The sequence below is a fragment of the Toxotes jaculatrix genome, chromosome 24, assembly GCF_017976425.1.
Source record: "Toxotes jaculatrix isolate fToxJac2 chromosome 24, fToxJac2.pri, whole genome shotgun sequence".
NCBI classification, from domain to species: domain Eukaryota; kingdom Metazoa; phylum Chordata; class Actinopteri; family Toxotidae; genus Toxotes; species Toxotes jaculatrix.
This window is the reverse complement of record NC_054417.1, coordinates 11195857-11221676: the sequence shown is the minus strand read 5'-3', so window position 1 is coordinate 11221676 and position 25820 is coordinate 11195857. Positions and strand designations below refer to the sequence as shown.

Here is a 25820-nt window from a genome sequence, read left to right as displayed (position 1 = left end):
AGCGATTCTGTGGTTCCCCAAGGACCTCAAACCGTGTTGGATCAGCCACGGGACACAAATCAACCTTAGGAAAAACTGCCAGACAGCATTTCTTCAAAGACCTGATGGTTTGGTTTGGATCGTGGGGGGATTACTGCACGCAACTGTTTTTTTTTTTATGATGTTGGTGTGCTCATATGTGCACACTTGCATGTGATTGCAGCCCCACAACACTTCCTTCCCTAGCTATTTTTCACAGTCCATCTGCTTGACACTCCACACTTGTGTGGAGGAAACAGCTGATGAGGAGGATGGGTTAATGAAGAGCCGAGTGTCTCCGTTTATGTAAGTTAGTGTCTCCACAGAGATTTGGATTCGTACATGGAACAGCAGCGAGCTGGAGAGCCGACAAGATAATTTCAAGCTTATTATTTTTATTTTTTTTATTATTTAAAAAAAAGCCCCATTAATGAGGTGGAATCAATAGCAACTATCTAATGATGCACAGGTGAATTGCACAGATCAATGAATCCAAGGTTGTTATCAGCACTGTGGCTCACTCTGCTGGCCAAGGACTCACACAATGGCTGAAGGCTGAATGCTCTGGGGAGCTGGGGGGGGGGGGGCCTTTTGTCTTTGCTGCTGCAGCTGGAGGACATGCAAACAATCGGGAGAGAGGTTCGCCTCTTCAGCCACTCAGCTTCTCCCATAGCTGTGATACTGTCGCCTCAAGTCCGACTGCTGCCGCCGCCGATGGCACTGGTTTCTATTAAATATCAGTGAGCGCCTTATTATCAAGGCAGCGTGGGAGGATGAGTCATTCCTGTATCTAACTGTAACTTCTGATCTCAGTCTATTTTCCATCGCTGACAGCTGAGTTAAACATCTCATCCTATATTTCACCAGTAACCCCAAGGGAAGCTTCAAACCTTGCGTTTGCAAGAATAATGGGGGAAGAATTAGAGAGCGAGCAGAGCTTTGTTTTCTCATGGCTTAGCCCCCCATACCCTCCCAGGAATACACAGCCTCGCTTACACCATCATTATAAATTCTCTCAATGGACAAAGGTCATTACTGGATGCTGGAAAAAAAATGATGAGGGAGCAGAAAAAAAGGACAGAATAATAATAATTTAAAAAAAAAAAAGGCTGTACACATATTGACACGAAATTTATCTTCAGTTAAAAAAACATCTTTGTACAGGGTCTCTATGGGTTTACAAAAGGCTGAGCACACATACAGTACAGATGTTTACTCATCCAGACACAATAAATACAGACATATATATGTACATACATATATACAGAATTTACAGATAATGTGGAGCTACATGGCGGTGCATCAGCTGAAGGGAGTTATTTTCCAGGTTTTTAAAAATACACTGAAGGTGACCACTCATTGGATCTACACTATAAACATCTCATGCAGTTCCATCACAAAAAGTGGGGATTGTGCTCATCAGGAGAAGAGATCAGAAACAGGTTAAAGAGAACTCTGGGTCTCCAGGAACCCACATGAACACAGGAGTTGCAGAAAACTTCATGTTGAGCTGTTTTGGAACCAGACTCTGGGTTCTGGTCTGACCATACCCAGCCCTACAGTCAGTTTAAAATTGTATAGCTACTTTATCTACATATAATCACCCACATATCACAAACAACAAGTGTTAGGATTTATCTCTCAGCTGGGAATCAAAGGGAAATACATGTTTTCTAAGTGGCACAAATTTAAACTTTACTGCTGTTTCACAGTGATGCATTTATTTGATCAAATTAGCTGTGATACTTCTGTATTGCTAATCAATGAGACAAAGGCTGATGATTGGCAGCCTTTCAAAGTGGGGCTTTTAGGGGGAACTTCATGCAGGCTGATTGGCCATCTGGGCTCAGTGCCTCTCTATGATTGGCTGTTTATGGTGATGCCTGGATCCTGACGGGGGAGACGAAACACGGGATTAGTTATCTTCGAAAAATCAAATGAAATGTCAATTTCCATTATCATTTTTCTGTTTGCTTACTGTGCTTCGGGGTGCTTTGGTATCCAGGGGTCTGGAAGGTGTGGCTGGTTGCAGGACCTTCACCCTCTGCTGTGATGGCCTGGACCTCCAGCCTGTACAGACTGGCAGGGTGCAGGCCTGACACCACCAGAACATTGCTATCCTGAAATAGAAGAGACAAGATGAAAGCAGTGAGGAGAGGAGGAAGAGGAAGCAGAAAACAGATCTTAAAATGCTCAAGGTGTGCGAAATTGTGAGAAAGCTGCAGACTCAACAGGTTTGCAAAGTGTTGTGTGAGCCCACTGGACCCTGAATTTTGCCTGCAGGGGAAAATACAAATCTGAATCTGCATTTAAAACTCTTTCAGAGGACAACTTCACCCAGAAGAAGAATAAAAGGAGACAAAATGGTATATATTTTACCCCAAAATTGAAAGAAACTGAAAAAGGAAATTTGGAAACTGGGGATCCTTTATTTCTTGCAAATGTTTTTGTTTGTTTGGTTTTTTTTTTGGTTTTTTTTTGTGTGTTTTGTTTTGTTGTGTTTTTTTGTCAGATCTAAACCTCAAAAAGGTATACCAGTACTGACCGGGGGTAGGATCTGAGACTGGGAAATGAGGCTGTGAGGCAGCTTGTTGTTGCCGTTGTGACGGTTAGTGGGGATGACCTCCGCCCAGGTCACCTGGTAACCAGTTAGCTGCTGGCGGGGCGGGACTTTGGACAAATCCCAGCTGAAGATGGCCGTCACGTTGCCTCCCCGGACCTCAAAGGACGCTGTCAGGTTTGTCGCCTTCACCAGGACCTTCTGAGGCGACACTTTGGGGAAAAAAAGAAACACAGCCAGGGGTTAAATGAAGACAGGTGCTGGGAGGGTGAGGAAATTCTTACGACATGTTCGTGATCCACATGAGGAAGCTCACGGGAGGCCTGAGGCATCAGCAGACTGCCAAGAAGTCCCCAGAAGGAGCGTGAAAAAGACAAACTAGAACATGAAGATGGTTTCTCAACAAGTATGGAATAGTTTGCACCTGTGTGTTTATTTCTTCCAGAATTTCTGTTACATTTCAACATCGTTCAACTTTGCTTTTTTTTTTTTTTTTTGTAAATTTTCTTCTGTTTAAGTAATTTTTGAAGAGTTTCTCAAAAGAACCTCACGTGTTTCTCCAGGACAGTGGATGGATTTGGGACTCTTGGCCTGGATGGTGGCACAGGACGGAGTGAAGAAGCTTGCGCTTTCCGCCAGAGGACGACTCTTCTTGCTGACCGGCTGCAGAAGGACTTTATACTTGCAGGAGAACAGCAAGCCCTGCAGGCTGATGAAGCTCTCCTGGATCGGACAAAGACAGAAAACCATCATGGCTGATTGGAGGGTGAGTCCAGACTCTCTTGTTTCTCTTTGCTGATTTTCATAGCAATCAAGTTTGTTATGTGTCTGGCAAATACAAGGTTACCTGTGTGACAGTCTTCTCCATGGGTCTGGTCTGGTTGTGCCCACAATACTCCGGCCCCCATTGGATTCTGTAGAACTCAACTGAAGGATCTACACAAACGAGAGTTTGAAATTCATTGTCTTAGGCAAGAGTAAGGTTTTGGAACTTAGTTTTTAGAAAAAGGGGGACATAAAAAGGGGATAACAAATGTGCAGCTGAGCTGTAACTAAGCTCACGTTCAGACATGCAGGAAGACAGATGCTGCACATCTTGCTGTGTCATCCTTAAACAAAGTGCCTTTGTGCTGCTGTATAATTACAGATTATCAGTCTTCAAAAAGCTCTATAGCGTTTGTAGATCTGACAGGTGGGTGCTTTACAGTGTTTGTATCAGAGGAAGACAGATTGTTTGCCATGTTGTCTTGATGGCAGATGCTCACATCAGCTCATGTGCAGCATATACCGGTCTTAGACGATTTGGTTCTGCCAAACTTTGGCAGTGTATGTTGTTGTAATCTGGTTTCATTGGCTGTTCCCTGGATTTTGGAGCTATGCTAAAATTAGTCTGTAGGTAATGGGGTTCGAAGTCCACAAAATATTTCACCCCTTCTATGAGCAGTACATACCGGTGCTGCTCTGCCAGTAGACGTGAACCCGGAGTTGGCCGTCCTGGTAGAATGGTGTCCCCACATCCAGAATGTCGCCTGTGGGGTTGCTTGAACTGGTGGCTTCAAAAGAGACAAATTATGATTAAACTTTGTGGGTGCAAACTGGCCTGTTGGGGAAATATGTGCATAATTATATGCATAAGACCAATATTGCATGTTATTCTTCCTCTGGGGAGCATGAATATGCTAATAACATAATGGTGGTTGTAAATTAAAGGTCAGGGGCACATCAAAACTACTAGGGTGTGTCCTTTGGAGAGCTCAAAGGCTTCTGAGACACTTTGCCATGAATGAATTGTCTTCTGAGGATCATGAAGATCCCCAGAGGATGTTGAAATATCTTTCTCTCAACCAAAATGTTGGAAACTCTCCTGTTTTTAACAGACACGTACAGATAAGACTTTTTGTCAGTTTCTACTCAGCAAGGAGGAAAAAAATCACTTCCACCATGTTTTAATGATGCATTCGCTTCTGTAATTGTTAAGAACATACCTTTTTTTTCTTTGTCATAATGTCAACCTGTCATTTTGAAAGGAGCGCTGTGACATTTTCAATCAAAGTTAAAAAAGATTTCTCTGCTCTGTCGCGCTGATAAGTTGGTGAGAGTGGAATGTTAAGGTTGCGTCTGGGTGGCGGTGACACTGTGAACTACTGAGGATCAAACATTGGGCGGCGGAAAAAAAGTCTTTTAGATGTTCAAACCCCAAAGGATTTTTTTTTCAGATCATACAGATGCATTTTCAAAACCAAGAGGAAACACTTAGTGCAGGAATACAAATTCAACATGCTGCTGGTTTAAAGAAACTTTGTGAAAGAAGCATTAAGCCAAGCAGCAGACAGGAAGATGAAAATCTAAATACGAAGTATAAAGTCTCCTTTTCGATTATGTAGGAAGACGTACCACGCTGTGTGGTGAAGTGGAGGACGGCTCGGGGTCCCTTGAGTTGAGTTTGTCCCCAGTAGGACACGGCCTGGATCTCCACGCTGTAGCTCCTGTTGGACCGCATGCTGTCTAGCTCCACCTGGCTCTGCACACACAGGGAATGCACACAACACTATAGCAAGTAACCTCAACACATTTTCAAAGCACTGTCATATCTCGGAGTCCTCACCCCTCTGACTGTCTTCCTCCTCTTGGTCAGGGATGAAGCAGAGGCCTGCCCGATTGCAGTCCAGCTCCAGCTGACCTTGTAGTGGTGGACGGGGACATCCAGGTCAGTGGGCATGCTCCAACGGAGACTAGCCGACACCGCCCTGCCGGGGCCGAAGCTCATGTTGGCCACTCTCAGCTCGGTGGGGGCTGGAGGACTGGAAGGGTCTGAGGCAGAGGGGATGGCATATGACAATTAATCCAATAATATTATTAGCTCTATTTTAATTATTAGTAAAGACTACTTCTGTATGATTCCGAAGTCTCTCAAACACATACAAACTGACCTCTGCTGGATTGGATGTGCCTGCTGGGCGTAGTGAAACCTCTGGTCCCGTGGGTGTTGACAGCTGCCACTCTGAACTGGTACCAGCGTCCAGGTCGGATGTCAGACAGCCTCACTCCCTGCTCTGTGATCTGTGATGGTTCAGGGGAAGTTGGAATGAAATGAAACAAGACATAAAAGGATGTATCCGAATGTTTTGTAGTTTGTTTTTTTTTAACTCTTGGTCTTCACGCAGTCATGGAAAAAAATGTTGGCTTTTAAACTCACACAGTTTGTAGGTAAACTAACCTGTGCAACCACCTGCCAGGAGGTAGCAGTGTCCTCACTGGGCTGGATGCCAAAGTTCCACCTCCTCTGCAGGACGTAGACCACAGGCTCAGCTGAGATATTAAAGCGGGAAGACCAGCGCACCTCCAGCTGACCGGAGGACAGTTCTTCGAAGCCCAGCTCTTTCCTGGGCTTCAGAGGAGCACCTGGGACATGAATGTCATCCTGTTACCAAACAACAAATCATACATGATGGTGCTCGGGGTTCAGCTATCGTCTAAAGACCACAAAGATTGTTTAATGGAAAAGACATCAAGCTCTAAGTCAGAGTCCCTGGGGTTACGGCCTTACACTGTGCCACAGGTTCTGTTTTGCCTTTGCTCTCTTTGATCCCTCTTCTGACAACAGAGGCCTAAAGTAGGGCAAGCTCCACCCGACTCAGTCTCACAGCAGCACGCTGTTTGTTAGCAAGAGATTTTCCAACCTGGAATTACCTCATTTATCCGAGTAAAGACCCAGAGGGAGGCTGGGATGACAACTTATTTAGGTTGACGAGACGTTTTTGAGTCAGTGCACAGATGGCACAGTAGAGGATGCTTGGATTATGAATTGTAGGGTACATTGATGAACCCTCTGATGATCATTCAATTTTAACTTTTTTAAAATAAATACATATTTTAGTCAGGCCAGTTGTTGTGGTGCTCCTTACCCTTGTAGGGGTCTTTGGGAGACTGGCAGGTGTGGCCGCAGCCATTGGAGCAGCATTTCTTCTGAGCTGAGCATTCCCGGTCATGATCACAGCTCTCTACGCAGGCAGCTGCAAAGCCACTGGCTCTCTCCGGAGGCGGACAGCTGCCCTGTTTCATCGCCAACACTGACTGAAGGAACTCACAGCTGGTCACGCACTCCCAGTGCTTCTTGGGAAACACCCGCTAGATGGGTTGGAGGGAGACGAGTTAGCGTCAGAGGCTGGGTAAAAAAACTATATATTTTTGTGGCCACTTATGTGGTGGCCCACTGGGATTTGTCCCAGTATGCTCAATGGCCATGTTGAGGTGGTGAACCCCATTACCTGTAACCTTCTGTTCCAGCTCTACTTTGCTAAAACAAGCTTGTGATTAACAGATTTTTATGTGAAATCAATAGCTGCGCACAGTGACCCACAGGCTGTTTCTGAACCCATTAAAAACTCCTGATCCTAGTGCACAGGAAGCAAACAGTGTGTTGCATTGTACCTCACACAGCTCTCTGCAGTTGCTTTTCCTCTTCATCTCCCAAGAATCCTTGCAGGGCTCCAGGCACTGTGGGAGTGAAAGCAACAAATATGAAGTAAACATTACTGTCAGATAGGAATACGAAGATTGGAGGTTGAGTCTATCTCATTAGACTGATTAAAAACTTCTCTTACCACAGAAAGCTGAGTCAAAAGAATATCTGAGAATACAACATCTCTATCCCAGGTAACAATAACTCCTCCAAGATTCTAATATGAATCATTCAGACTGTGAGTTTTATTATTAAAGCTTTTATCGACTGACTATCGATAAGCTTTGCCTGTCAGATTACAATCTGTCATCTTGCTGTGAGACGAAAATATCAAGGTTTCAAAAGAACAAGAAGTTGTGTCATCAGGAGTCCGTACAAACATGTTGACACATGAGGTGAATAGGCTTGTAACAGCATTTGCTTTAGGGTCAATTTAATTAACCTGCAGTGACCTTGGTGTCCCTGGAGGTAGCTACAGTAAAGCACTTCTTCACTTATAAAGTACAAGCATCCAGTTATATTTTATAGGAAATAAGATTAAAGTGGTTCAACAAACATTTTGCTGCCTTGTCAATAAGTGAGTGTAAATGTAATCTGAGGCAGCTGGTGTGACAGCATAAGTAAGCACACACTAAAAAGTGAGGGAAAGCTCCTGAAATAATTAACAGCATCGCCCTCTATACCCTAAGCAGGAGCAGCCCAGGGGAGCAAGTGTGCGCTAATTGTAATTTCATGCTGTAGTGAGAAACAGTGGGGGGGGGGGGGGGGGGGCAATGTACAGCAGCATCACAAGGACACGGCAAGTTGTGTGAAAGTTAGAGAGGCACAGTAGATGCTGAACAAACTTGTGTTTACTGAGGTCTGCAGAGACTATGTCACAGGAGTTTGGATATCAATTGCTATTGTTGGCGGAGGGTGCAGAGGAGTCCAGTGCCCACCACAAGGACTGTGAAGGGCCTTACTGCAGCTTGATGATGGACAAGTGAAAATTCTTGGAATTGGCCTTGAAACGGTTTAAGTTGAGTAGCTTGTCAATTCTTCTTTAGATGATCTGGACGCCAGAGGGAGGTAAAATGTGACCTTGAAAGGTTACAGAGTTACTGACATGTTGCGATGAAGTGAAGGAGCCTCCTGATGCACTTTTCCGGACATCCAAATTTTGATGGGACGAAGACCTGACTGTTCACGGAGTCAAAAGCTTCAAGGAGAGGATTTCGTCTTTCGTATATGCTGAAGGAGGTTTTGCCCAAACTCCCAGGGCTGGCGGCTTTGTTGTCCTACATTGTTGAGATGGTTCACGAATCTCCAGCAGGCTCAGAGAGTCACCCATTCCTTTCCTTCATGGAACACTGTGGAATTCTTTCAAGGACCCTCTTCATTGACTATTGCTGTGTGTCTTCTGTGTAAAAGCTCTGCTCCTCCAGCACCCCTACTTCACAAACAGTCTCTCATTCCATGATCTTAGCATGTAATTTGGTGACAATAACGTCCTGATAATCAATAAAAACCAACGGCTGGAGTTACAAAATTAAAATGCAAGTTGTAACCCTACAATTGATTTCTTTTCTAAGCAAGACTTTTGCAGAACACTAGATGAATTTTAGATATTTTCATTAGGTTCCACACTCAGTTCATGCAAAGTTCATGATTCTTGTCCTGGGTTTTAGTGTTTGACTGTTACAACACAGGCTAAAAATGCAGCTTCAGAGCGTTTTCTAGAGTCTACGTCGCCTCAGACCAGTGATGAGTACCACTACAAAGTAAGAGTGGAGAGGAGAGAAAAAAAATAAAGTACAGCTCTCCTTGCTATGCAATGAAGAATGTCTTGAAGCATATCTGATAGCCCCCTGCGCCAGCCCCTGCCATCTCCCATCTCCCTTCCCCGGTCCTCCACCGGAGGACTCGCTGGTTAATCCGAACTGACGTTCCCACTCCCTTGCCATTCCCATTGTACCTCGGCGTCAGTTAGTTTTCCACCCCATTTCAAGCTTAAATCAAGCATCCCATTCCACCGCACCGCAAATAAAGCTGACTGGGGCGAACTTTGTGAAGTGGTTGAGAGAGATTTAAGAAAGTCCCCCATTTGTAGCAAGACAACAGAGATATTTTCGTCTAGCCTGAAGAATTTAGCACACAATTGAAATTGGTTTGAGATCCAAGCTGATCTTGTAGGTCACAGAACGTGACTTGTGTTTATTTGGCTGCAATGTGAAGCTCTGTGTGTGTGTTTTGGCAGTAGTTGCGCACCACTCCTCCTTGACCAACTGGAGATAATGGAGCGAATGACTTCTCTGCTGACCGTGCAAAATGCTGTTCTTTTGGTGCTGCGATGCCGTTTGATTCGCTGCCCAGGCAAACCCCTTGGAGAAGACACGGGCCTCCATGTTTATCTTCCTGTTTCAACAACTTCCACTGTCTTTGAAAATGTTCCAGACCTTTAAACATCCACACACGAGGCCCTGGCTTTTCCCAAGGAACAAACTAGCAAGCAAATTATTTCACAAGTACTTTTATACATTTGAAAATGTGAGAGAAATAAAAGGATGTCTGGCTCTCAGTTAAACATCACAACAAGTCTATAGGGAGTATTGAAGTCCACTAATGACTGCCAAGTGCTACTGAAAGGAGGTCGTTACACCACGCTCGATGCCGATTGTCTAGGTTGCGAGTGTCAGTGTATACACATGGATGCTAGGGTAGTGTCATCTTAAGCTCTTTTTTTAAAGAGCTGAATTGAACTGGACTGTGTGGGAGTGTGTTGTTAATCAACACTGGCACTTGCAAATGGCTGCCTGCCTGGAGGAGATAGCGACAGAAGGATTAACAAGCACTCATTACCACTGGGGTCCATGAGGACGACGAGGGGGCCAAATGGTCACGAGCCAAAGTGATGGTGCTGTCTTGCGGCAATGAGCTTCAACGAGCTTCTTGTCAGGCATCTCTGAGCTGAAGAGCTGGGCAGGCTTGTGCCACTACTTGGATTGCCACATTAGTCAGAAGTAAGACATCAGGAATATTTCCAAAAACTAAATCCAGTTAGTGACAGCAAAGTGTCCAAAATGAAAACGGCACATTTAATTTCATTTTATCACCTGAACTCTTAGTGGTTAAGTCTTAAAGTGTTGGTCATTTGCATCTGTATGTAATCTAAAGTCATTTAAATTTAACACTATAAGGTTATTATAGTGAGCAGGGACTCTTTTGTAGACTCTTTTTTGGGGCTTTTTTGTGTCTCTGTTTTATTTCCTGTTTGTATTTCCTGTTTTTTTTTTTGTTTGTTTTTTTGGAATTACATCCAGTTGTCTTTGGGTTTTTTCCCTCCTTTGTCATTGCCTAATTTGTGTCACCTGTTCCCAATCAACTCTTGTGTATTTAAGCCTCTGTGCTCCCCTGTCTTCTTTTCAGATCTTCTTGGTTTTCCTGGCTGTATGGCATCTTGTTTTCACCTCTGTTTAGCTATAAGCTACTGATTTTTGTCACTAATGTAACTTCAGTCCTCAGTCTGCATTTAGGTTCTCTTCCCTTTGTGTTTCTGGCTACCTCCTAACATTTTTTAATCCTATGCAGCCAATAAAACAACAAGATTACATATTTCATGTTATTTAGTTTTTGTATTTCGTGTTTTGGTACCTGTACATATATTTATATACATGCATATTTGCACGCTTGTCAATGTAAGGTGCCTTTTGCATGTGTTAGTATACACTAAGATAATTAATAGCTCTCACTTGGGGCCTCACATCACATTTAAAGTGCAAACTATATAAAAACACTGCTGTGTTAAGGTGTAGCAGCTCCTGTGATCATTCCCTTAAAGGGCCCAGGATTTATCTCACTTTGCAAGCTTAATAATGCAGCTGGAGGGACGTCTAACGCGCTAGCATGTCATCACAATTACCCATCGCTGGGATGCAATGGTTACCAAAGTGAGAGGCTGCTAAGGCGCGTTAATATCTCCATAGCTCAAAAAAGGAGGCAATATTCCTCGTGAGGGTTGTTAAATATCTAAAAACGACACGACTAAGTGGTCGCACATTGGATATGAAATAAAATTATGTGAGCATAATTTCATGAAAGTTACCAGGGGAAGTTCTATGATATGAACATAATATCGTGGCAGGCATCTATTATTGTCAGCCTCTTTCACGAGAGTTGCTGCATTAGCAGGGGGAACTGCTGTGATGTATGGGGTGTCTGAGATTGTAAAGGGCCAAGCCTGGTGATGAATGGTCGAGCTGAGAGCCACTGCAGCACAACATCATGCAGTGTTACACGCACACACATAACTGTGTCCACGATATGACAAAACAAGGTGACATAGAAGTTCAAAAATGACCATCAATTAAAAGCCCTTGTTAAAAATGCACTTATGCAGCTGCTAAGATTGATGATGATGGTTATGATGACACCCTATTGGTTGCCTGGTTGTCATAGTAATGCAGCATGCTTTCCGGGTGCATGGCAGTCCAGACATAGTGAGGCTCTTCAGGCATGGAAGAGAGGAAAGTTAAGAATGCATGATGGCTTGTGTGTGAAAGATGACAAAGACCTACCTTTGCACACTGTTTGTGGTTTTGACACCAGCCCAAGGATCCGTTATTCTAAAGAGGAGGATGAAAAAAGAGGGAGACAAAAGCGAGAGACATAAATGTTGTTGGTTTGATGGGATTAAGATTTTAATTCCCTAATTATAGTTTTCCCTGCTGTAGCAGAGCTACAGAGTGACAGAGTCCACACTTTTTTTCCCCTCTCCAGTGTGTGGGACTTGCTGTCCTTCACATCATCTTACATTATTTAATGTTTGTTACAGTAGAGGAACTTCATGGGATCACATACTGTTGTGGTTTGCTGGTGAGTTTCTGACAGAGATGAGAGCATGTGGCCTCTCAAACGCTGACATTTGCCTTGTCGATAAATAAATAGAGCGTGATAGATGGCGAGCAGAGTTAAATTGTCTCCTCTGGGGGGTGGGGGATCGGTGAAGTGGAGCTCTATTCCTTTCGCCGAACTTCCTCAAGACGAACTGAGCTGCAGTGCCTCAGCAAATGATTATGCCACGCTTCGGTGGAGCTGCTTGGGCGATACAGTCATCGAACCAGGCAGCTCCCGGGAGTAGCAAGTAACATATAAGGGTGCTGTGACTGATCGGGAGCCAACTGGTCACCAAATGAACCTAAATAGGTGGGGTAAACAAGTGAATATCACCCACTGATGTCTCCACCACACAAGTTCTTGAGGCGGGCAAAATGGGCCCCTCTAGTGGGATAGTGGCTTTAACCGGGTGTTACCATCCCTGAAAAGGATGGTGGGTCCAGTAGCAGCAAGGCAACAAAACTGAAACTGCGCCTTTAGAAATGCGGGGTTTCTTGCCCCGGTTTGACAGCTCTGGAACACCTTAAATACCCATAAACCTTGGCATGATCCAGGGCCCCTATCCAGTTCTGGGGCCCTTTAAATCTATAGAGACTTTAGCGAGGCAAAAAGATGGTCACAGCTTCTTCTTTTTTTTTTTTTTTTTATCTGAGTGGACCGAAGCTATTGCTTGTTATAGTGGGAAACAGTTGGAGGGATGATGCCAGTCATGGATCGGACAGGCACCCTCCCCCCACCCACCCTCCTAAAACCCATCCCAGCCACATCCATGAGGTCAATTTGAGTGCGTTTCACACTTCGCCGGCCAACGATTTGACATTCGCTCTGCGCAAAACCATCACTGACTTAATTCTATTGAATGCTGGGTAACTGTTAGAGGGTACTGAGGTGCAGTTTCGAGGACTTTGGAGGCCCTAAACCCAGGAGGTTCTTGGAGTAGTGCAGCTCTTGGTTACATGGTGATAAAAGAAAGCAAATGATTGAGTTTGACTGCTCCGTTTTCGTGGAGTGGACCATCACTCTCTGTGGTTATCATTGGTTTAAGTGAATTGCTATCACTCTGAAGCCTGGAGCAAAGAGGGGACTCGCTGCACTATGTGTGTGCGAGTGTTTTTATTCATTATGTAATATTTAACAAAATAAAATATTATAATTTTAATTAATATTATATAATAATTATACATAATGATTTTATGTATCATGGCAGCTACTTGTACCGTATGATTTTTTTTATTTACTTTCAATGGAATTACATTACTAAATTTATGCTGTGCACTGATTTCAAGCAAGCTTCTTATCTTTTCATGCTAAATAATAAACTTAATTAATAAAAGTAAACTTATTTGGTTCTTAAACGTGCTTATTATTATCATTATTATAACTGAATGGCTCTGAATTGAGTTCAATGTACAATAAAAGCAGCTGGAACCCCGTGCGCAACGGTGCGCATCGTGGCTTCTTTACCTGGAGCGATGTGGAGAGCGCGGCGACGCTGTGCAGGCTGAGGCACCGCGACGCGCACCTCGCCCTGGACACGCTCTCCGGCCAGGGCTCCTCAGCATCCTCCTCGGCGCGCTGCTTTCTGGCGCAGACACCGGAGCTGAGGAGGAAAATAATCCACAGAGACGAGCTTGCCGGCATCCTTTTTTTTTTCTTCCCCCTCGAGTCCGGCAATGGAGGGGGGCGGCGGTGGTAGTAGTCGTGGGTATAAGGAGGGGGGCGGGGGGCTGTGAAACAAGAGGATGCAGTGGGGAGTATAATCTGATGGAAGTCCAGCTAAAACTAGAAATTATATAGCCAAGGGAGGAGCTAGAAGATCTAGGCGTACACAGTCCGGGGTCAGGATGCTGAGAGGCTGAGCTCTGAACCACCAGCCTGTGCCAAAGCACCTGATGTGATTTACAACCAGAACTTCCTCCTGTGTTAAAAAGAAATATATAAGAAAGTAACAAAACCAGGACCAGACCAAAACTTTTAAGAGGCAAAACTTCAGTTCAGGGACTTAATTTTCAGTTCTTAAAGAAAACTGGATCTATTTAATTCAATAAATCTGTTTGGTTTTTCATTATTTTGTATGTTCTTGTATATTATCTGTCATATAATTTTAAAATAGTTTTATTTATTTTAACCCGAGGGGAGGGGTTCAGCTTTTTATTCAGACCAAGACTGTTGCTAGAGGATGCTGGATACTGGACTGTGATGGCCATAAGGAATTAGTAGTGCTGGTGCTGGGGGGGTAGGTCTTCTGCCCTTGACCCAGGATGTTCACTCTCTTGGCTATTTTTGTGCTGATGAGCCGTGAAGTGTGCTTGGAGGCAAGCCTGGACAAGGCTTGGCCTGGCCCCCCGGTGTCAGACCCTTTTGGTGGGGGGGGCATCCAGGTGTACCCCAGCTCTTGCCCAGTGTCAGTTGGGATTGGCTTTGAGGGTGTGGGGTTGGGGGAGCGCTGCTTTGTGTGGCGTATTTCCAGTGGGTTTTATGTTGTGGTAAGGCCAGATGTTGTAGCACGAGAGCAAACTCTCTCACACCTCTTGCTGTTCTATTAAAGCAGAGGAAACATTTACGTTGGCAAATCTGAGATTTTCCAGGAGTGTGGAGGATTCTCCTCAGCATGGGAAGCAGGGAATCCCAGCTGTAATCACTGGTAGCTACAAAAACAACTTTATTTATTTATTTATTTATTTATTTATCTATCTCAATATATTTTATGGACTCCTCTATTAAAGTAACCGCAAACATACCTCAGCTGGTTTCCTTGCCCAGGGAAAGAAGCAAAAACATGACGTTTTGGAAACTCTGAGGAGATCCTCCTCCTCAGGTTCTCTCTCTCACATGCCTGGCACAAAAGAGGGGGGACCCCCGCCTGCCCCTCGCTGGAGGATCCTGCAGGGTTAACAAGACGCCTATATTTCCATTGCATTTTACAAACACACTTATGATCCAGTGCTCTCCTTCTCAGGTTTTATAGCATCCATGTCTTCAGCCTAATGAGCCTTTGCAGCTGAGAGTTTTTACCTCTCTGATTCGGAGAGTGAGCATCATTACACCTCTATATTTATAATCTCATAGACTAAAAGGTAATGAGGTGTTCTCACATCAATTTTCATGTGTTTCACCTAGTCGACTGAAGAAACTGGCATCCAAATCTGTTTGGGCTGTTCCCAAAATAGGGTGTTAATGAAGTGATCGTCTTCAGGATCCACAGGGAAGCTGACGCTCTGGTGGTCCAGCCCCCAAACAGGAAGGAGCCCTCCGATGCCCCCACCCCCCGCTGCTAAGGATTTGACTTACTGCTTCACAAATTAAAAACAACACTTGATGACGGTGTAATTGACTCATTGTGCATTGAGTTGCGTGTGCCAGTTGGCCGGGGCAGATGTTTTTTTCAAAATGTCAAATACAGTTCAGTCAATACGGTTCGGGATCTAAATAGAAGTTACTCAGATGTAACTCCAGTTCTGTGGCTGTGTGCATAGCCCATAGTTTATATTTCAAAATAAATGAAGCAATATAAACGCAATTATCGTGGAGAATATAATAAAAGCATGATATGTGATGTGGTCTGATCTAATATGATATATTCAACCAAAAAATATATATACACATATGTAGAATATATAAAATATATAGAGAAAATATGACAATATAAATTTTACTTTACTCAAACACAAATCATTAAAATAAGATGAATGAGGAAACATAATAAAACTAATATGAAATAAAAGTGTTGTAATGTTCCGTAAAAAAATATTTTTGGAAAAACATAATCAAAGTTCTTTATATTAACAAAGCTCTTAAGTAAAACATATTTAAATATATATAAAAATATGTAAATTAAAAGCTATTGAAACAAGACTCATAATGGCTATATATATATATATAAAACCCAGCTCTGTTGTGGATTTCCCATCAGGTTTTCCATTGTTTCTGCCCATGCTTGTTTATATGTTTATATGTGCGCATCTCTGCGTGGTAGCTGGTGGAATCCCAGTGTGTTTTTTTCCAGTGTGGGGATCCTTCAGGCTCTGCACAGACCAGACAGCTGTGTGGTATTTCCACATAGCTCTCAGGCACTTGTTACTGAAGGGAAGCCCCCGTTTTAATGGGGTGCACCTCATAAAGGAGGAGGTTGGGCTACTTCCTGGGGTTTTTACATGTGTGTGGTGGGGAGGAGGGAGTCCAAAATTGGTGGTGGTGGTGGGGGGGCTTCTCCTTCATCTTGTGTCTCTGCTGTGTTTCCCTTCCTGGTGTGTATGGTGAGTATGGGGACCCTTGCAACTCACCTGCGCACCTGATCAGCATTTGGTCATTACCTCACCTCCCACCTGCGACCATTTAAGACCAGCGTTTCACTCCACTCCTCTCCAGTTTCTCTGACCTCATGCACGTTGGCTGACTTTAGTTGTGATTTGACTTGACCTGTTTGAGGAAACTCTCCAGACTTGTTTGTGGCTTACTCTGAGCCTTGTCCTGCTCGTTTGGTCTTTAGAGGAAGGTTCTCTGTTAGTTCACTCGCCCTGGAGCACATGCCAGGATTTCCTCAGACCCTGTCAACACCAGCCACCTTGCCTCTGCCTACAAACCTAGAGACACCCTCCGTGTTGCAATACACTGTTAAAATTTTACTCCTTCCTCTGCATGCCAAGTGTTGCGTTAGGGTCTAGTTTGAGAACAAACTACCTTGTTATAACAAACTGGTGGTGTTCTCAAGGCAAAAGGGGGGTCACGGCAAATATGAATCTCTTTACTGCACTTTGTATGAAGTTAACTGATTATTTTTGAAAGTGTCCTCACTTTACTTCGAGGGCCTAAGTATTATTAATAGAACAGGGACGTGGGATTTTTTTTTTTTTTTTTTTCACTGTGTTTACTTTATATTTATTCACGTTAAAGAGACTTTTTCTGTTGGTCAGCACCCAAAAATAAATATCATTTTTAGAGACCTTATATATATTAAGTTTGCTGTGCATATATATATGTTTTTTTGTAGAACATTTTGGAGCCTTTTACCCACATTACCTGTGGCTGCAGGTGGAACACATTTATCTCTATTTCAGCTCGTGACTGTGTGATGCATTTGCATATGCTCTGCTCAATAGATGATCCATCATTAAGCTGCAGGTGAAATGGACCTGGCTTTAATAAATGACAAGCCTCACCGCTTGTCATTTGGATCCATCATGAAGGAGGAAGGCATCAAAAAGTCACTTTCATTACTTGTCTTTTTAATAATGCTCTTTCAAAAAAAAAAACATGCAGCGGCTGCCAAAGTTCTGCTCAGCGCTCTACTGCCATCTAGTGTCGTGAAGCTGTGCCTGTAGCAGCAATATGAAGCCAATGGAGGACCAGGGTTTCATGATCCATCATCACAAGGGTCCCAGGTCGAAGCAAAGAGGCTCAGTTGCAGAGGTCGGTGCTGCAGCATATGGCGAACGCTCCCGGGGTTTTCATGTAACCCTGACACACCGCCATGTTCATGCACTGACGGAAGGAACTGCCTGGAATGAAAAAGCAAAAGGGGATACAATTAAACATCCAGAGATCTGCTTTTAATTTGCTTCCACGTGACGTGATGGAAGACCTTGTCGGCCTCATCTGAGTTGAATACACAAAGGAAACATGTTCCAAAATTTCTTTTGGAACATGTTTTAATGTAAATTAATGTAAATAAATTAAGAGAGCCGTGACAAGGTAATTTAATTTTGGAAAAAGGTGATAATGCATCAGGTGGAACACTGCAGGCTCTGCAGAAGGACTTACTCAGGGGGCCTGACAACAAGACAGCACCACAGGCGTTTGCGAATCCTGAACAGGTCTGGGTGCTGGTGGAGGTGCAGAGGCTGCCCCCCTTTGAGAAGCAGAAGTTGCACTTCAGAGCCTCGCCTGGGAACAACACACACACACAATAACATTTTTATGAGCATTTGCAAAAACACCCCACGTTGCAAATTCACAACCGAAAGCCGTCGCAAACAGGAAGTTAGACATTTGAAAGGAGTTTCCCAGGCATTGAGGGTCAAATCTTGTTTGTTGCATTATTCCCCTTTTGTATTTTTTAAAAATCTGATTCTTGTTCTTGTTTCATAGCTTAGAATAGTCAATGCTTTCTTTTTTTGTCTATTATTTAGTTTCAAGTTTCTTCATCGCCTATTCAGTCTCTTAACTCATCCCCAGACCCTTTCTGGCTTCTAACAAGAACATACACTACATTATAGACTTGTATAGATTATTACAAAGCAGTGCTTATAAATGCAAAGACTAAAAAAAAACCCACATACCTTGATGCAGAGTCAGCAAGATGAGGACAGCAAACACGGCAGCTCTCATTTTTCTTTAGTCTAGAATCCAAAGAATGCACGAAAGGAAAATTAGTTTTCAGGTCACAACAAGTTTTACCTCTTAAACTCAGTGCCACACTGCACAATCAGGGTTTTAGAAAGACCTGCAGGATCTGGTCTACGCAGAGGTAGCATAAAGATGACAACGTTCCTAATCTACTGGTAAAATACAAGGATTGGTTGTTACCTTGTGCCTCAGTTGCTCAGTTGAAAATGTGTTCACCAGAAAAGTTCTGCATTTACACTTTACTCTTTCAAGGAAGTCAGACACAAGACCCTGCTTGCTGTCTGCACTGTGATTGGTCAAGACTGCAGGAGCAATCATGACTGCCTCCCCAGCTATGCTTTGGAGTTCTCTACCCATGCAACACAACACCATTGCTCTTGCACATCTGATCCCCATCCCCACATTATAGTTACATTTAACCCCGTCAACCAGACTCCAGCCAAATTTAAGTCGAATTTAGCCAAATAAATCACTTGGCTTGAAGTGAAAGAACTAGTCAACTTAAATCTTTTGCTGCTGATTATTAAGTGCATGATATTTTTCAATGTGGCTCATTCACCTTATTTAATGTTTTTTAAAAAAGAAAGCTTGAAACGTTTGTTTTTAGAGTGGAACAGGCAGTTATTGGTTACAGATTGCGACATAACTGACTTTACAGCAATGATGCAAAAGTGGAATCTGCCTATTTACTCATCACTGTTCGTCCTGTTAATGTTCTGTATTGTTTTGTGTTTGTTTGTTTGTTTTGTTTGTTTGCAATTAACAAAAAAGGAAAGTTACTTTTCAAGGTATAGAATAAAGATTTAAAACAAAGCACTAAGGTTGGGAAAGGTGGGAAATTAGTTTGTGTCTGTGTATCCATAGATTTCTTTATATTTCAACCAAAACTGATACAAATGAATGAAAAATGTTAACATTATCAGATCTGGATTGACTCGTCTACCACCCCAGACTGTCAAGTGTCCCAACCCCCCCCCCCCCCAGATTCACTGTACAAAGAACACTTGTTCATTTTGGACCCAGTGCTGCAGAGCAGGTTTACCCAGCTTCACTTGACAGGCCGTTATTGTTCAGGCCTGCTTGCGACATAACTGACTCTCCAGCGGTGATACAAAAGAGGAATCTACCTATTTACTCATTTGACCCCTATTTACAAGTTCATGCCTTTATATCATTTATTTTAAAGATGAAACCAGACATATTAACCTTTTTTTTGGCTCTGAGACAAAAAAGCAGAACTTAAGTTGGTTTTTGTTTTTTAACTTCTTTGTTCTTCAACCAGTGTCATGACCTCTCAGATTCACATTGTGACTGTATGGAGGTTGGGGAACAACTACACTCACTGGCCACTTTATTAGGTACACCTTGCCAATACTGGTTTAGTCCCTCTTTTGCCTTGACCTTGAACAGCCTTCATTTTTCATGGCATAGATTCAACAAAGTGCTGGAAACATTCCTCAGAGAATTCTGACCCTATCATCCAAAGCAGAAATCAAGACTCATCAAACTGGTTTTCCAGTCTTCTATTGTCCAATTTTGGTGAAGCTTCAGTTTCCTGTTCTTGTTCTGTTCTCAGCTGACAGGAGTGTGGTTCTTCTGCTGCTGTAGCCCATTTGTTGTGGCCATTGTGGCCAGAACTGACCCTAACTGGATATTGTTTCTTTTTCAGACCATTCTCTGTAAACCCCACAGATGGTTGCTTGGGAAAATCCCAGTAGATCAGCAGTTTCTGAAATACTCAGTCCAGCTAGTCTGGCACCAACAATCATGCCATGTTCAAATTGCCTTAAATCACCTTTCTTCCTCATTCTGATGTTCGGTTTGAACTTCTGCAGCTCATCTTGACCATGTCTACGTGCCTAAATGCACTAAGTTGCTGCCATGGGATTAGCTGATTAGATATTTGCATTAACAAGCAATTGAACAGGTGTACCTAATAAAGTGGCTGGTGAGTGTATATTAAACTAACTGCAGCAGTATCAGCCTTCTGGTTAGAAACCTTTCTGAGTTTGCATGTTCTCCCAGTAGCTGCATGGGTTTCTTTCGGGTACTCAGTCCAGGCTTGACTTTAGACCCCACCCCCACCCACCCTCCACCTTATTTATTCATACATAAAAACATATTCCAGTGTTATGCAACGATAGAAAAGATGTTTATTGAAGGTAACAGATAAGAAATTACGTGTTTTTTGTACAGGAAAAAGAAAATCGTGCAGAAAAATCTTCAAACTACTTTGATAATGGATAATGAGATTATCCTGATGGCGTTATTTCTACAGATGTGGTGAAGGTCCTCAGTTGCAGAGGTCAGTGGTGCACGTGAAGACTTGGAAGCTGGACACGGACTGCAAAGCGAAGGCATCCGCTCTCCTCATGCACCTCTTGAAATAGGAGTACTCTGCAGAGAAAGGGGATGGGGGGTGGGGGGTGGGGTTGACAATATGAGAACATACTGAGAAAAAAAGCACAAAAAATTTAATTTGTTTAGATAATTTTATAGCTTTGTCACTGAAATGACTTACTAGGGAATGTATTGATGACATAGGCGCAGACTTCATCTGTTCTCTGGCAGGTCTCCACTGTGTTGGTGCACCTGCCGCCAGCTGTGTACGGAACACAGCGGTTGCACTTCAGAGCCATTGCTGGAAGACAAAAATATATACATCTATATATCTGTATATTTACAGAGCCACAAAAACCCTGGAGATGGAGGGAGGGAAAACGTACCACTGCTGATGCAGACAATCAGGAGAACAACAGCAAGATGAAAGGCTTTCATTTTCGATTCTTCCTCAAGAGCCGGTTTTCTGTTTAAGACACTAAACATTTAAAATGAAAGTCAGTTAATTATCTTTTTTAAAGTTCTGTTGGTAGTAGTAGTTTTATGTTACTACAGATTTAATGGTTGTGGAGCAAAATGAGCTTTTGTAGTTAAAAACCTGGCATTTCAAATTAAAAGTGAAGAGCTTTGAAATGACTTACCTGCTTGTGTTTTCCTTAGGGATAGCTTGCACTGGCTCTGAGTGTTCTCGCAGAACCATTTATACCCTGACTGGCGATCAAACTGGAAATCCCGTTTTTTAGCAAATCCGGCTAAACAAGAAGTTGTCAACATGTTTTCGCAAATGGTTGCGCAAAGGCAAACAATGACTGTGAGAGGGATTCACAGAACATCAGCTGAGCAAAGTTTCCCAGCACCAGTCACACATGATCATGTTGACCCAACCCCCTATGAAATATCATCAAATCAAATATTCCCCTATTTTAAATCCCTTATGATCCTTAACTCTCTGGAATAAAATAATCACACGAAAATAAACCCAAACAAACCCCAAGTTTTCTTTCTTTCTTTTCAGCCTGTTCTGCTACAATTAATTTACAGAAAGCATGAAATAACAACACCTAGAAAACTTTTTTTTTTAAATCAGCATTTATTCTGGAAATGTGACTTCACAGACACTTAATAAATTCCACATGGAATCAGCAATCCAGTCTAAGAACAGTACCTCAAAACATGTTGCAGTGCAGCAATAATTTAATTTAGTTAAAAAAAAAGTGGATGGGAAAAGAAAATCAACTTTCTTCAAAATAAAATGCATTTTAAAAAGATAAAAAACAAACAAACATACAATACAATGTAATAAAATTTGTTTTGGAAATAGTGTAAGAGAGCAGATGTTTCAGTCACACACCTTCCAGTTTGTAGACAGCTGATGATAGTTCCAGGAAAACACACAGTAACACTTCCCCTTCAGTTCTTCCAGGTGTAACTGTAGTTGTTCATGTTGATGTGTGTCAGAGCAGTCTTGCCCAGGTTGGAGGGCTGCTGCAGCTGCTGGACTGAAGCGGGACTGAGACCACAACCAGACAGGTCCACCGACCCGCTAGAGCACTGTGAATGTAGACAAAGAGACAGCTGGAGTGAGCGCTGGGTGGACATATTTGTGCCTCCCTTCTCACATCCGTGAATGGATCAAGACCAGATTTGTTTTTGCATGTGTTTCATTAAGAAATGAACACTATTTATATTGTAAATTAGCCACAACTCACTTGTTTCACTTTATTCTGAAAAACTCTTTCAGCAGCAGCAGAGGGCGGACATTTATTTTATTGACAATTTATCACGTCAATTTTAGAGATGCATTTGTGTCTCATTTTTATATTTATTTTAAAAATCATGTTTAGAATTGATGAAAATTTGATAGGGGTCTGGTTTTGGGGAAGTTATAGTTGCAAGTACATATTCAAGGAAGCACAGGTGTGGTGGTGTGTGTGGATCAATAACCCATAATAATAAGGTGAAAACATGTTTTTTATTAAAAAATCAAAAACTACAATCCACAAATTACCAGTATTCAGACCCTTAAATTTGTACTTTTTTGAAGGGAGTTTGGCAGGAATTAAAATGAAATCAATGAAGTGTGTAAAAAGGTGAAGGGGTGTGAATGCTACCTGTTGCTTGGCGGTGTGTATGTTCATGACAGCCGTGGGTGTGTGTGTGTAAAGCGTGGCTGAGAAGTTTCCTCTCTGCGAGGGCCGGAGGAGAGCTGTGATGGCGTGGAGAGAGGAGGGGAGGATGGGTCCTGCAGGATAAAAGGAATGAAAGAAAAAAAAAAGTTCGACATGACAGATTCTATCCTTTGAGATAAATGGGATCAAATCCTGCAGTTGTGTTACCTGTGATCTCCAGACTGCTGATGTTCTGGTAGGTGGAACCCACCTGGCTTTTCACGTTCACACTGCGGGCCTGAAATCAACAACAATAACAAAAAAAAAACACAAAAATAGACAAAAACATAAATAAAAGATCTGTTTGAGGGTTCTCACAAAGATATTAGTACATGTATGTGTGTGTGTGTCTCCTTACCTTCAGTGTGTGCATTGTTGCCCCTCTAAAAGCAACGGGGGCCAACAGCGTTGGCGGCAACCCAGCCTGGGACCCGGCTGCCGCCACCAGACTCTTGCAATTAATGAGGAAGTTAATGAGGGTGAAAGTGTGAGGTCCCTCCACGCACACCACAGACTCTGGTTTGTGGTCCAGGGACACGGTGTGACCCTCTTTCCGACTACACTAAGTGGTCAAGGAGCATTGACTGGTCGCTCTTAGTGGACATATTGTGTGCTACCGTCATGAGCCTTTAACTGAGCTATGAGACACTCAGGAGACAGGAAGGGTCAGAAAAGACAAAGGATACAGTTGGATGGAGATGCTGTCTGGCTTTTTGATTTTGTCCTGGACTCCCATCTCCTTCAGCCAGGAGAAATCTCCGTCTTCATCATCATTGTATCCCTCCTTGACGTCCCCGTCGCCTTCTTCACAGTTCGCACCGTCCTTCAGCTCAGGACACCTGCTGTTAATATTAAAAAAACAAAAACAATCATTTAACTCATCTAAAATTCAAACCTATGCTGTCAATTCTACAAAGAAGATACAGACAATGAAAGGAAAACACACTTACTCCTCATCAACCTCCTCCTCATTCTCTTCCTGGTCTTTGCTCTTCTTCCTCTCCTCCACTAGAGGGAGACTAAACTCTATGCCTGAACAGATAAACAGGCCCAGTCAGGAACAAGGACTTCTGATCAATAAAGTTAAACAAATTAGAAACCAATTTTATATTCAAGCTCACCTTCAGCCTTCATTGCCTCTCTGAGACCACGGGTTGTAGGAGAAATCAAGGCTGTGATAGTACCAGAACCCCCAAGACCTGCTGCCCTGAACAAGACTGTGAACTGACAGATGGGGAAATTGCATGTTGAGGGAAAAGAAGTCCACATTTTTAAAACAAAACAAAATTCAACACACACACACACAAAAAACAGCTACCTGATAAGAACAGAGGTAGAAGTACGGACACAATTTGGTCTTCAGTAGACTGTAGAGAGATGACAGACTGACTGCCCTGTGGAGAAGAGATGAGACTTGTTGTACGGATGTTTCACCCTGGACCACATTGTTACAGGCTAATGTGGCTAAAGCTAATAACTCCAGTCTCACCATTCGCTCATGAGACTCTGCTGCAGTGATGTATCTTGTGCCCAGGGGGTGCTTTTCCCCGTGAAGCTCCTCTCGGCGTTGATCCGAGGAAACAGAGAGATCCAGGGCAGGGAGGGATGCTGCCAGTAGGCCAGACTCTGCTGGAAGGCGCAACGAAGCTCTGAGCAGGACCTGGGGTCCTGCAGGAGGGGGGGGACAGAGGGAATTCTTACAAAACATAACACAACAAGATCATGTCACATGTAATAATAACGTAAAAATGCTACCTGTATACTGTGAGGAAGGGTGCTAAACTGAGCTCTGCAGTGCTGGCTCAGCCCCAGAGCTTCCTCCTGGGCTTTGGGCTGCTCAGCCCACGATAAGGAGAGCGGGGAGGTGAAGAGGAGGCGAGTCTTCAGGCTCCAATCGGCTGGATACTCAGTGCAGACCGGGGGAGCTATAGAGGCAGGAGCAATGGACTGAGGACTCTGGGAGGAGGAGGAACAAACAGAAAGATGTAAACAGACAGATGTTTTATATGCATATCACAAATTTAAGTGTTAAAAGTACAGAAAAAAGATCCAACCTTCAGTAATGGACTTTTAATATCTGCTTCCTCTTCTTCAAACAGAGAGTCATCCTCAGAGAAATTGAGACACTTCTAAAGCAGAGGACAGACATGATGATCAGACACATCTGTGCAACAGTAACAACATAATAATCAATTCACTTAGTCTTTCAAGTTTAACATTTGAGCATTTTAAGTAAAAATAAAAGCCTGTGTAACCACATGCTATTGTTAAAGCTTTAACATAATGATAGGCTCAAGGTGATGATAGGCTCTTTTTAGAAGTAGTTCATTGCACGCTCGCGTAGCTCATAAATGGACCTTTTTAAAGGGGAATTCTGTGTGTCTGTGCCCGAGCCCTTGTCAACAACGTTAGCTAGCGTTTAAGTTAGCAACAAACAAACCACGATGTAGCTAACTAACTGACATATATATAGATATGTTACCTTTAAATAATGTTCTCAGCAGCTCTAGACAAAGGTATATTTCAATTATTTACAATTACAATTTATTCTAACCAACCTTGCTGGAAATATCCTGGTGTTCATGCTTTTCTGCCTCTGTCAAACTTGCGCTGAAAGACAAAACTCCTTGACACTCTTTCTGTGTTGACACGTCGGCTTCAGCATTCCCGTCGTCGCTATAAATCAGGATTTTCTTTTTCGGGCTGTAAGTGTTTTCAATATTTGCAAACGGGTTTCTGCGTTTAATTCCACCTCCGGAGCGGTGCTGAGTGTTGAAAAGCGGTCCTGGGGAGAAAGGACGAACACATGCCGGGGAAGAGCCGCTTTGTCTGGGACTGTCGGTGCTTTCCTGGCCGCTCGGACTGGAGAAAACACCGGCGTCGCTTCGGGTTCTTTTCCTCCTCATTCGCATTATTTCAGCCGGGCGCTTGAAGCTGGGCGAATAACCTGCCTGCTGAGACATAATGAAGAATGAAATATCTGAAAAAATATCTGTTAAAAAAGAGATAAGTGTTTAAGAACACCGAAATCCGCTCGCGTGTTATTGTTGCGCCT

General features: G+C 43.1%; 2 protein-coding genes across 2 annotated transcripts; both read right to left on the bottom strand.

The window, feature by feature from the left end:
• Nucleotides 1-1864: 1864 nt before the first annotated feature.
• On the bottom strand, nt 1865-13553 carry anos1a (anosmin 1a). Its single transcript, XM_041032815.1, has 14 exons — nt 13377-13553; nt 11594-11641; nt 7010-7075; nt 6484-6706; nt 5796-5980; nt 5509-5638; nt 5184-5389; nt 4973-5099; nt 4030-4131; nt 3426-3514; nt 3130-3301; nt 2564-2790; nt 1997-2138; nt 1865-1908 (listed from the first exon to the last, which is right to left on the bottom strand). The coding sequence occupies exons 1-14, from the start codon at nt 13551-13553 to the stop codon at nt 1865-1867; spliced, it is 1938 nt and encodes a 645-aa protein (XP_040888749.1).
• Nucleotides 13554-21680: 8127 nt separating this feature from the next.
• Nucleotides 21681-25820, bottom strand: LOC121178105 (protein downstream neighbor of son homolog). The gene is made up of 12 exons (XM_041032625.1): nt 25324-25820; nt 24820-24894; nt 24521-24721; nt 24255-24433; nt 24084-24159; nt 23887-23989; nt 23716-23797; nt 23452-23607; nt 23124-23322; nt 22934-23003; nt 22709-22839; nt 21681-22148 (listed from the first exon to the last, which is right to left on the bottom strand). Exons 1-12 carry the CDS (start codon nt 25726-25728, stop codon nt 22008-22010), a joined length of 1818 nt encoding a protein of 605 aa, XP_040888559.1. The 5' UTR covers nt 25729-25820; the 3' UTR covers nt 21681-22007.